Below are 12169 nucleotides of genomic sequence, written 5' to 3' on the forward strand. Positions count from 1 at the left end.
CTGTTGGATTTTAGATTTACTGAGGACCTGGTACTCCTTTTTTTTTTTTTTTTTTTTCGTATTTCTCCCTTTTGGAAGATAAATATTCGTCTTGTGCCTGTCCCACCATTGTACCTTGTTTGATTTTACAGGCTCACAGCTGGAGGAAAATTTGCCTCAGGATGAATCACACCTTTGGGTCTCATCCATACCTAATTTAGAGGATTCTGGATGAGACTCTGACTTCAGACTTTTGAGTTGCTGCTGGAATGACTGACTTTTGGGGCTACTGAGATGGAATGAATATTTGTGAGAAGGACATAAATTTTGGGGGGCCAGGGTGAGATGCTATGGCTGAAATGTGTCCCATACAAAATTCAGGTGTTGAAACTTAATGGCAAATGTGATAGTATTAAGAGGTGGGATCTTTAAGAGGCAATTAGGCCATGAGGGTCCCTCCCTCATGAATGGAATTAAGGCCCTTGTAAAAGAGGCCTGGCCGGGTATGGTGGCTCACGGCTGTAATCCCAGCACTTTGGGAGGCTAAGGCTCAAGAATCACTTGAGCCCAGGAGTTTGAGACCAGCCTGGGCAACATGGCCAGACCCCAACTCTTAAAAAAATTTTTCAAAAATTAGCTGGGTGTCGTGGCATGCACCTATAGTCCCAGCTACTCGAATCGGTTGAGCCTGGGAGGTCGAGGTTGCAGTGAACTGTGATCACGCCACTGCACTCCAGTCTGGGTGACAGAGCAAGACACTATCTCAAAAAATAAAAGAGGTTTCACACAGGGTTTGGCCCTCTTGCCATTCTGTTCTGTTGAGTACACAGCCTTCCTTCCCTCAGAAAGATGCCCTCACCAGATACCAAATGCTGGTTCTTGATCTTGGACTTCCAGCTTCCAGAACTGTGAGAAATAAATTTCTGTTCTTTATAAATTATCTAGTCTGTGGCATTCTGTTATAGCAGCACAATAGTGTAAGATAACATAGTAATACTAAAAATGTGAATGGGGAAGCTCTTCTTTTTACCTTTGGTAACTCTCAGTGAAGTAACTGATTCTGTCCAGGATCATTAATAAATACTATTTCCAAAGAGTAAAACGTTTTTGGGAAACTGAATACTCATTCGCTCTCAAAGTATCACCCTGCAGATTACTTAGCAATTACAAAGGAGAAGAAAGGGTACCTTTATAATGGAGAACCTTAAAATGTCTTTCATTCAGAAATCTCGCTTCCAGAAATTTATCCAAAGGAATTAAGAGAAGTGCAGTGAGATTTATATACAAGGATATTAATTGCAATGTTACTTATAATAGTGGACACCTTTTAGCCAGATGACCAAACTTAGCATCCGTAACAATTGAAAAGAAACTGACATTGTGTGCTTCCTGATGTGGTGTGATACTGGTAGTAGTTCCTAAATACTGGAAGACATATAAAAGTCTAAAGAAAATAAAAACTGCTCATCATCTAACCTGCTAGAAATAATCACCATTAACATTTTGGTCCATGTATGTGTGCAATATTGGGATGACTGGCCGGGCGCAGTGGGTCATGCCTATAATCCCAGTACTTTGGAAGGCTGAGACAGGTGGATCACCTGAGGTCAGGAGTTTGAGATCAGCTTGGGCAACATGGTGAAACCTCGTCTCTACTAAAAATACAAAAATTAGCTGGGTGTGGTGGCACAGGCCTGTAATCCCAGCTACTCGGGAGGCTGAGGCACAAGAATTTTGAACCCGGGAGGTGGAGGTTGCAGTGAGCCGAGATCACATCACTGCACTCCAGCCTGGGTGACAGAGACTCTGTCTCAAAAACAAACAAAAAAAAACTGGGATGACTGATACAATATGTACGTATCTATATCTCTATATAAATATATATAAGGAATCATATGCACATATGCATGATATGTGTATATACATGATACATAGATGTCATACATGGTTATATAGCAATGGATATCCATGGTATGCATGATAACCTGAAGTATATACTTTTACCTATGAGTATATGAGCATTTTTTCATGTCATGAAATGTTTTAAAATGTGTTTAACTGCATAATAATTCATCACATGGTTATTCTATAAATTATTTACTCTTGTTGACCATTTGGGTGGTTTCTTTTTCATAAATAATATTGCAATAAATATCCTCTTAAAGAAATCTCACTGTTTTTCCTTTAATTCCGTTGGATAAATTTCTAGAAGAGGAATATCCAGATGAAAGACTTTAGATAAATATTTCACATTTACTGTATTAGTCTGTTCTCACGCTGCTAATAAGGACATACTCAAGACTGGGTAATTATAAAGGAAAGAGGTTTAATGGACTCATAGTTCCACATGGCTGTGGAGGCCTCACAGTCATGGTAGAAGGTGAATGAGGAGCAAAGTCACATCTTACATGGCGGCAGGCAAGAGAGCTAGTGCAGGGGAACTCTGATTTATAAAACCATCAGATCTAATGAGACTTATTTACTACTATGAGAACAGTATGGGGGAAATTACCCCATGATTCAATTATCTCCACCTGGCCCTGCCCTTGACATGGGGGGATTATTATAATTTAGGGTGAGATTTTGGTGGAGACACAGCCAAACCATATCATTGTCCTGCAAATTATACCAACCTGTACCAAGATTTTATATGTATATACACACACACACACATATACATATATATACACATATATATACATATATACACACATATATACACACATATATACATATATACACATATATACACATATATATACACACATATATATACATACACACACACACATATATATATAATATATATATATATATATTTTTTTTTTACGAGATGGACTCTCACTCTGTCACCCAGGCTGGAGTGCAGTGGTGCGATCTTGGCTTACTGCAGCCTCCCAAGTTCAAGCAATTCTCTGCCTCAGCCTCCTGAGTAGCTGGGATTACAGGTGCCTGCCACCACGTCCAGCTAATTTTTGTATTTTAAGTAGAGATGGAGTTTCACCATGTTGTCCAGGCTGGTCTTGAACTCCTGACCTCATGATCCACCTGCCTTGGCCTCCCAAAGTGCTGGGATTACAGGTGTGAGCCACCGCACCTGGCCCAAGATTTTATATTTATATTCCCAATAGCAGCAAGTGAGATGTCCATTTAAATGTATTGTAGGAAAAAAAAAAGGAAAAAATAACCAAAAAGAAAAAAATGTATTTTAGACAGCACTGGATAGTGTAACTTCAAAATCTTTGATGGAATTTTTAAATTTAAAACATCCCCATTGTCAGTACCCTTAGATACTTCAAGTTCTTGTCCATCTGCATACATTTTGGCAATTATGACACTGAACATACACTTTTTTTTTATTCTATTCATTTCCAAGTCTTTATAACTTTAAAAATAGTTTTTGGGGTGCAGTGGCAGTGATCATGGTTCACTGCAGCCTTAGCCTCCCAGGCTCGAGATCCTCCCACCTCAGCCTCACAAGTAGCTGGGACTACACCAAGTCTTTATTATTTTTAAAAATCAAGCTTTGTGGCATAAATAACCATCCCATTAGACTTTTTGGTCTAACAGATAGGTTGTTTCCTATCTTTTGCTTTCCTGGACAAAATAGCCTTAGACATATTACTTTTTTTTTTTTTTTTTTGAGATGGAGTCTCACTCTATTGCCCAGGCTGGAGTGCAGTGGCGTGATCTCGGTTCACTGTGGCCTTCACTTTCCGGGTTAAAGTGACTCTCCTGCCTGAGCCTCCCGAGTAGCTGGGACTACAGGTGTGTGCCACCATGCCCGGCTAAGTTTTGTATTTTCAGTAGAGATGGGGTTTCACCATGTTGGCCAGGCTGGTCTCGAACTCCTGACCTCAAGTAATCTGCCTGCCTCAACTTCCCGAAGTGCTGGGATTACAGGCGTGAGCTGCTGCACCCGGCCAACATATCGCTTTTAGTTTTTGCTAAGTTTACTTTTTAGAGTAAATTCCAAGAGTAGGGTAGCCAGGCTGGAAGCCATGGTTGTTTTTAAAGTTCTTGGGATAAGTGGATCGGTTTCTTTCCTGAACGGATAGGCTGCCTGTCATGCTGCTGGAACTGCATCAGTTTACCTCACTTGGCCTCCTAAGGTAACTAGAGGTCAGGGCAGGGAAAGCGACGTGTCCCTGGTTCCCCTTCTTTGGGCCTCTCATAGGGTGGGCTTCTGGCTGATGGGAGCCAAGGACCCATCGCAGCACAGACAGGTAGAACCCTGGGGGTTCCAGGACTGCTGGGTGGGAACATGGAGTTGGGGATGGCTGAGGGAAGACAAGAGAAAGGCTTGGGACTTTGCCTGCACATAACCATTACCTTGGGCCTCCAAGACCCACTGCTTGGAGGCGACTCTAGTAATGGTCAAGCTGTGGTAAGGATGCACGGCCCTGCCCTCAGTGGTGCAAGATTGGCCCAGTGAGAACAGTCAGCTACTGAACCATCAAGACATGGTGGAACATAACCTCCCTGCCATCCTGCACGCCCCACTGCCAGTTCATCCCCCCACCCCCACCCCCCACCACAGTCTTTTAGTTCTATAACCATTGGGGCTCCCAAACTCTCTACTTTGCCTGAAATGGCCCATGTTTCAGCTGTACCTACTTCCTCTAAGTGTGTTCGTTTTTTCTGTGTTAGGCTGGACTCAGCTTTGAGAGTAAAAGAGGCTGTTTATTTTTTTACTTGGGGTGCCCTGCCTCAGAGGCCATCAGTTCTGAGGGGGCTTTGGGCATTGCTGAGGTTTCTTTGGGAGATGGTTGCTGGCGTGAGTACAGCAGGTTCTTCTGTGTGGATGTCTCATGGAAATGGCTTGGAACTAGAGTTGAGGTTTCCTGGGATTTCTAGGTGTCACTCACCACCTCTGTGACCTTGGGCAAGGAAGTACCTTTCCCTCTTGGCCCCAGTTTTCTCAGAGAGGGGATGGCCCCCATGTTTCTAGTATGTGTACATGCAGAGGGGTAATCTTATCCATATCTCCTGTGAACAGGGCCTGGTCTCTCCAAGAAGAGATGAGTTTTGCTTCCGATGACTCTTCCTCAGCTTTACTTTTTGTGCCTCTTTTTCTTCCTTGTCCCTCTGTCCCCATTCCCCTCTATCGGGGTATCCTGCCCTCTTCCCACCCTTTCCCCTCAGGTGGGGCCTTGAGGCAGGACCAGTGGGGCCAGGATTCTCCTCTGTTCAAATTCTGTGCTGCTGGAGCAGACCTCCTGGGTGCAGGCCCTTCCAGAGGGATCTTCTGGAGACCATGCCCCTCTCAAATACATGGAGGGACTCTCATGGTGACACTTGCTGGCAGGCTGGCGATGGAGTAGCGTTTGGTAAGCAGCAGCCTGGGCTGTGTCCTCCCACTAACCCCAGCCGGGCCCCTCACAGCCTTTGTGCTCAGGGGCTGGTGCCTGTTTGTTTCTGGTTGAAAAGACTTCCTGCAGAGTTCACCCTGCCACCAACCTCCCAGCTTTCCCCACCTCTCAAGTACCGGGGCCCTTCTGCTGAGCCTCACAGTCCAGGGGCGTGTGAAGAGTTTAAACAGGGAGACTCTCCTCCCATTTCCCAAGTGTCTGTGATATAGGCCCTTTCTCTGAAGTGGGGACACCAGCCACTAGAACAGCCAGGCCTCAGGGCCCTGTCCAGACAGCTGGCCTGGGGCCTTGCCTGTCCTACAGGCCTGGAGCCTCAGCCCCTTGGCCTTTGACAGAGGTTTCGTAAGGTCCAAGGCCAGCCTGTAGCTCTCAGAGGCAGAAAAGCAGGTTCCAGCTTCCTTCAGTCCTGGGCCCTCAGATTTGTCTGCAGGAACCTTGGATCTTGTTCTCCCTCAACCCATGCCCTTTGCCAAGATGAGGGCTCTTTGGAATTTATTCTTTTGGTAGGAGGGCTCCCTTTGATGACTGTGTCAAGTGAGATGGAATCTGGCCAGGTTGTTATAGGAACTCAGGAGAATCCCTGGAGTGGGAAAAATAATGAGAACATGGGGCCATTCACCATTCAGCGTTGGAAAGTAGAGCATTCATTGTCCAGGTCCGGAGGGGCAGGCTTAAGGGGGCCTCGCTGCATCACTAGGAGGCTTTGGTGGCATTGAGGGGGTGTGTGGTGGGTTGTGCAGAGTGAGGGTCTGACTAAACTTGGTTCAAATACTAAATCACCCACTTATTTGTGTGACCTTAAGCAAGTTAAAACAAATAACACAATCCAATTTTGTAGATAAGCGTATTATGTCTAGAAGGAAAATCATCCTCACTTTTGGAGTTGTTATCTTAGGGGTATGTTTACAGATTTAAGATTACTTTTTGTACTTTTCCATTTTTTGTTCTGATATTTTCTTTAAACAGCATGAATTAACTTGTACAATGGGGAAAAAATAAAAACAACCACAAAGCTATCTCCACTTTGGAAATGAACAGTATCCGGGAAGGGGCTCTTTAGAATCTAGGAGCTGCTAGACCCTTCCATATTTGGAAGGGGAGGGACAGTGCTTTTCAGCCTTCAGGCCATTCCAAGTAAGAAAAGTGTTCCTGGCCCCCTGACTGCCTACGGTTCTGTCTCGGGCCAGGCCTGGCTTAGACCAGTGCTGGCCACCACGGTGCTTCACATGCAGGCCTGAGGGGTCGAGGGTGGCCTCTCTGGTTTGCCTGTGTTGGCAGTTATTCCTGCTGCCATAGTACAGGAGGTGGCTGTTCACTTCCCACTCTGGCAGCCAGCTCAGAAAACCCTGTGTGCCCTACTGAGGGCCTTTCCTGAGGCTACATCCTTCTTTTAGACTAAGGGGCTTATGTTGAGGTCTCTGCACTCTCATGCCTAGCCAGTCTTATCTCTCCATCAAAAGGGGAACACAGCAGCTTCACTGGGTTTCTTCCCCCATGCTGGGCTTCCTTGGTGTCTGGGTCCCTCATCTGGACCTTGACACGAGCTTCCTTCTATCACTGTTGTCTGTTTATTGTTTTTTGCTGCTGTTTGTTTATTTATTTATTTATTTATTTATTTATTGGAGACAGGCTCACTCTGTCGCCCAGGCTGGAGTGCAGTGGTGCGATCTCAGCTCACTGCAACCTTTGCCCCCCAGGTTCAAATGGCCCTCGTGTCTTAGCTTCCTGAGTAGCTGGGACTACAGGCACCCACCACCACACCTGGCTAATTTTTTTGTATTTTTAGTAGAGATGGGGTTTTGTCTCAAACTCCTGGCTTCAAGTGATCCACCTGCTTGGCCTCCCAAAGTCCTGGGATTACAGGTGTGGGCCACTGTACCTGGCCTGTTGTTTTTTGAGATAAGGTCTCATTCTGTCACCCATGCTGGAGTGTGGTGGTGCAAACACGGCTCACTGTAGCCTCAACCTCCCAGGCTCAATCAGTCCTCCCTTCTCAGCCTCCTTAGTAGCTGGGACTACAGGCACTCGGCACCATGCCTGGCTAATTTTTTTTATTTTTTATTTTTTTATTTTTTAAGATGGAGTCTTGCTCTGTCTTGCAGGCTGGAGTGCAGTGGCGTGATCTCAGCTCACTACAACCTCTACCTCCCAGGATGAAGCGATTTTCCTGCCTCAGCCTCCTGAGTAGCTGGGATTACAGGTGCGCACCACCATGCCCTGCTAATTTTTGTATTTTTAGTAGAGACGGGGTTTCATCATGTTGGTCAGGCTGGTCTTGAACTCCTGACCTCGGGATCCACCCTCGGCCTCCCAAAGTGCTGGGATTACAGGCATGAGCCATCGTGTCCGGCCCATAGTTTACTTTTTAATTACTGTATAATAGTTATAGTGTGCATATATTGCTGTTTACTTATCCATTCTACAGTGAATTATTTGCAGTTTGGGGCTATATAAATGCTGCTGCTATGAACATTCTTATACAAGTCTTTTGGTGGGGACAAAGGCTACCTTCTGTTACTGTTGCTGTCTCTTTAGCTTTTAGACTTAAAAAATCATACGGTTTTATCCTTTTTTTCTCTTTCTCCCCATCAGTTACTGTGGCCTTATGTACTTTAGTAGGTAAATCTCTGCCAGTGTTTTTAAAATGTTGAAAATATATAAGTGCTACTTAAATATGTTCTCCTGGCCGGGCACCGTGGCTCACACCTGTAGTCTCAGCACTTTGGGAAGCTGAGGCAGGCAGATCGCTTGAGCCCAGGAGTTTGAGACCAGCCTGAGCAACAATGCAAAACCCCATCTCTACAAAAAATAAATTAGCCAGATGCAGTGGCGCGTGTCTATAATCCCAGCTACTTGGGAAGCTGAGGTGGGAGGATCACTTGAGCCTGGGATGTTGAGGCTGCAGTGTGTTGAGATCGTGCCACTGCACTCCAGCCTGGGTGACAAAATAAGACGTTGTCTCAGGAAAAAGAGAAAGGAAAAATCCTCCTTATAAAGGCTTTCTATTTTTTTCTTTTTTAGATGGAGTCTTGCACTGTCCCCCAGGCTCACTGCAACCCCTGCCTCCTGGGTTCAGGTGATTCTCCTGCCTCAGCCTCCTGAGTAGCTGGGATTACAGGCATGCACCACCATGCCCAGCTAATGTTTGTATTTTTAGTAGAGACAGGGTTTCACCATGTTGGTCAGGCTGGTCTCAAACTCCTGACCTCATGATCTGCCCGCCTCAGCCTCCAAAAGTGCTGGGATTACAGGTGTGACCCACTGCGCCTGGCCTAAAAGCTTTCAACATTACATTAAGATTAAAGTTCCTTGTGACACCCCTTGCCAAGTCTTGGCCCTTTCCTCCTATCCTGAGGTAACCCCAGCCACCAGTTTGGTTGTTCTCCTTCTAGGGCTTTTCTGATACTTTGACATATATAAATATTCACATAGGAAATATTATTTGATTTGTGTGTGTTGTTTATTTGGTACAACAAACAGCATCATATTGCTTGGCCATTTGCTTTTTCACTCAACAAAATGTCTTGGGGAGATGACCATGGAAGCACACGTAGCTCTACTTCATTTTTTAAACTGCCGAGTAAGAACATTTAGGTGGTATTTCTATATGATTTTGTGTGTGTCCCATGAACTGAGGGCAGGCCGAAAGCCTTGCGCTGGCAGTATTTGATACTGATGTAATCCCACAAAAGAAAAATTTGCAGGAGCCCTAGATCTGTGCCCCTCAATGTCTCTTTTCTTTCTTCTGCAGAGACGTCTCAGAGAGGCTGTGCAGCTGCTGGAGGACTATAAGCATGGGACCCTGCGCCCGGGGGTCACCAATGAACAGGTAACTCTGTGGGAGGTGGGAGCATGGCCAGTGGGGAAGGGAAGGAAAGTGAGAAATCCACAAACCCTTCCCTGCAGCCAGAACCACTTCTTTTGTCCAGCATATACTTCTGCTGGTACATACCCCTGTGGACTAAAAGCTCTTTGGAGATGCTCAGATCTCTCCTGTGCTCTAGGTCCAGTGGGAAGCATGGAGGCTGATAAGGCTAGGGTGGCCCAAAGGCCAAAGGCTTGGTGAAGCTGGCCCGCACTGGCTTGCGAGAGCTGATTGTGGGCATCTCTTTCCAATTCCACGATCAGGGATAACACAGTGGGAAATCAGCCATGATGGGAGTATTTATACCATAGAAGTTGGCAAATGCTACAAATCAGGACTTTTTCTCCAGAGAACAGGTTATTAAACGTTTACCAGCATGCCACTGTTCAAAAATTCAGGTTAAGGGTGGGAAGGATGGGGGAGGATGTTGAGGATTAGGATTAGGATACTGTTGTTTTATTCTTTTTTAATATCGTGTAGGAACTCAAATTAGAGATACCTGAAATGTTGAAGGTGGTGTTTTGTTTTGGGGAGGGGTAAGGGAAGGTAGTAGTTAATGATTACAGAGACTGATGGTTCATGTGCCAAAGTCTGTCTTTTTGTTCATAAACTTTATTTCAGAAACTTTTTCAAACATTAATTTAAACATTTTCAAAGTCATGTGTGCATAATTCAAGAAGTTAAATAGTACTAAAGTGCTTGTAAGGGGCTGGGCACGGTGGCTCGCCCCTGTAATCCTAGCACTTTGGGAGGCCGAGGCAGGCAGATTGCCTGAGCTCAGGAGTTCAAGACCAGCCTGGGCAACATGGTGAAACCGTGTCTTTACTGAAAGACAAAAAATCAGCCGGGCATGGTGGTGGAAGCCTGTAATCCCAGCTACTCATGAGGTTGAGGCAGGAGAATCGCTTGAACCTGGGAAATGGAGGTTGCAGTGAGCCGAGACTGCGCCACTGCACTCCAGCCTGGGCAACACAGCGAAACTCTGTCTCAAAAATTAATAAAAATAAAATAAAATAAAATAAAATAGTGCTTGTAAGCAAAAATAGTATATGTTCCCTATCCCTCCCCAGTTCCCATGCCTGTTCCCCAGGAGCAACTACTTTTTGCTGTTCTGCAGATAGAAATTTATATTCTATCTTTCAGACAAATATGCTTATCTACACTGCTATTTCTCAATTAGTTCTTTTGGGTTATCTATTATGGTAGTTGAGGATTGAGCTCTCTTATCATCCACCCCTCTAAACACACTTCTTTCCGCCATCCATACTCACTCTTGAAATAGTTATCATGGTTTTGGGGCCTATACATATTCAGTCTTCATGTTGTTACAATTATAGAAATAACATTTACTGCATAGTCAGACTGGTTGTATCATGATTATGTCTCTTTTTCAAATTTGTTTTATCTGGAGTTAATAACCACCTCAGATTTTTCATTGGCATACTTTCCTTTGTACCATCTCTCACTCTCACTGTACCCTCCCGCGGCCTTTCAATACAGTCATGCACCACATAAAGACATTTTGGTCAACAAGGGATCACATATATGACAGTGGTTCCATAAGATGATAATGGGGGCCAGGCGTGGTGGCTCATGCCTGTAATCCCAGCACTTTGGGAGGCCAAGGCGGGCGGATCACTTGAGGTCAGGAGTTTGAGACCATCCTGGCCAACCTGAAGAAACCTGTCTCCACTAAAAATACAAAAATTAGCCGGGCATAGTGGTACATGTTTGCAATCCCAGCTACTTGGGAGGCTGAGGAGGGGGGAATCACTTGAACCTAGGAGGTGGAGGTTGCAGTGAGTCGAGATCACGCCACTGCACTCCAGCCTGGGCGACAGAGTGAGACTGTGTCTCAAAAAAAAAAGATGATAATGGAACTGAAAAATTCCTGTTGCCTGGAGATGTCTTGATGATCCTGACCCTGTGCAGGCCTAGTCTGTTTGTTTGTGTCTTAGTTTTTAGTTAGTTTTAAGAGTTTAAATAGTTAAAAAAAAAGTTGAAAGTTTTAAAATAGAAAACTTATAGAATAAGGATATAAAGAAAAATATTTTGTACAATGTGTTTGTGTTTCAAGCTAAGTATTACAAAAGAGTCAAAAATCTGAAATTTAAAATTTTATGAAGTAAAAAATATACAGTAAGCTAAGGTTCATTTTATTGAAGAAATTTTTTTTAAGAGGCAAGGTCTTGCTCTGTCACCCAGGCCTGGAGTGCAGTGGGGCAATGTAGCTCACTATAACCTGAAACTCTCAGGCTTAAGCGTTCCTCCCACCTCAGCCTCCTGAGTAACACACCACCACACCTGGCTAATTTTTTTTAAAAATAAATTTAGTGTGCTTAAATGTGTGGTGTTTATAAAGTCTATAGTACTGTATGGTAATGACCTAGGCCTTCACATTCACCCACTACACACTCAGTGACTCACCACAGCAACTGCCAGTCCTGCAAGCTCCATTCATGGTAAGTGCCCTATGCAGGTGACCATTGTTTATCTTTTATGCCATATTTTTACTGAACCGTTTCTATGCACAAATATACACAAACCGTTTACATACACAAATATCTACCATTGTGTTATAGTTGCCTATATATTCAGTACAGTAACATACTACCCAGGCTTGTAGCCAGGGAGCAGTAGGCTCTACCTACCAGGTAGCCTAGGTGTGTTGCAGGCTTGCCCATCTAGGTTTGTGTAAGGATGCTCTATGCTGTTTGCACAATGATGAAATCACCTAATGATGCATTTCTGAGAACATATCCCTGTTGTTAAGTGACGCATGACTGTATTTTCAGTGCTCCTTGCAATCTGAAGATTTCTGTCTTTGAGTTTCTTTTTGTTTTCCTGAAATTTTCCTTTCTGGGGCCTACCTCCGAGTTCCAGGTCTTCCTTTTTCTTGGTATATTTCATCATTTTGGTGGAACACCTCTTCTCGTAGCTTCCTGAAAAAGGG

At 44.5% G+C, this 12169-nt stretch overlaps 1 protein-coding gene across 8 annotated transcripts in view; it reads left to right on the forward strand.

The window, feature by feature from the left end:
• SFXN5 (sideroflexin 5) overlaps positions 1 to 12169 on the forward strand; it is a 130300-nt gene that overhangs the window by 22264 nt on the left and 95867 nt on the right. For all 8 annotated transcript variants that reach the window (XM_004029416.5, XM_019020922.4, XM_019020925.4 and 5 more), the window contains exon 3: positions 9103 to 9180. In XM_004029416.5, coding sequence (XP_004029465.1) covers positions 9103 to 9180 — 78 coding nt within the window. The remainder of the gene's footprint in view (positions 1 to 9102; positions 9181 to 12169) is intronic.

This window comes from Gorilla gorilla, chromosome 12 (assembly GCF_029281585.2).
Source record: "Gorilla gorilla gorilla isolate KB3781 chromosome 12, NHGRI_mGorGor1-v2.1_pri, whole genome shotgun sequence".
Lineage (NCBI taxonomy): Eukaryota > Metazoa > Chordata > Mammalia > Primates > Hominidae > Gorilla > Gorilla gorilla.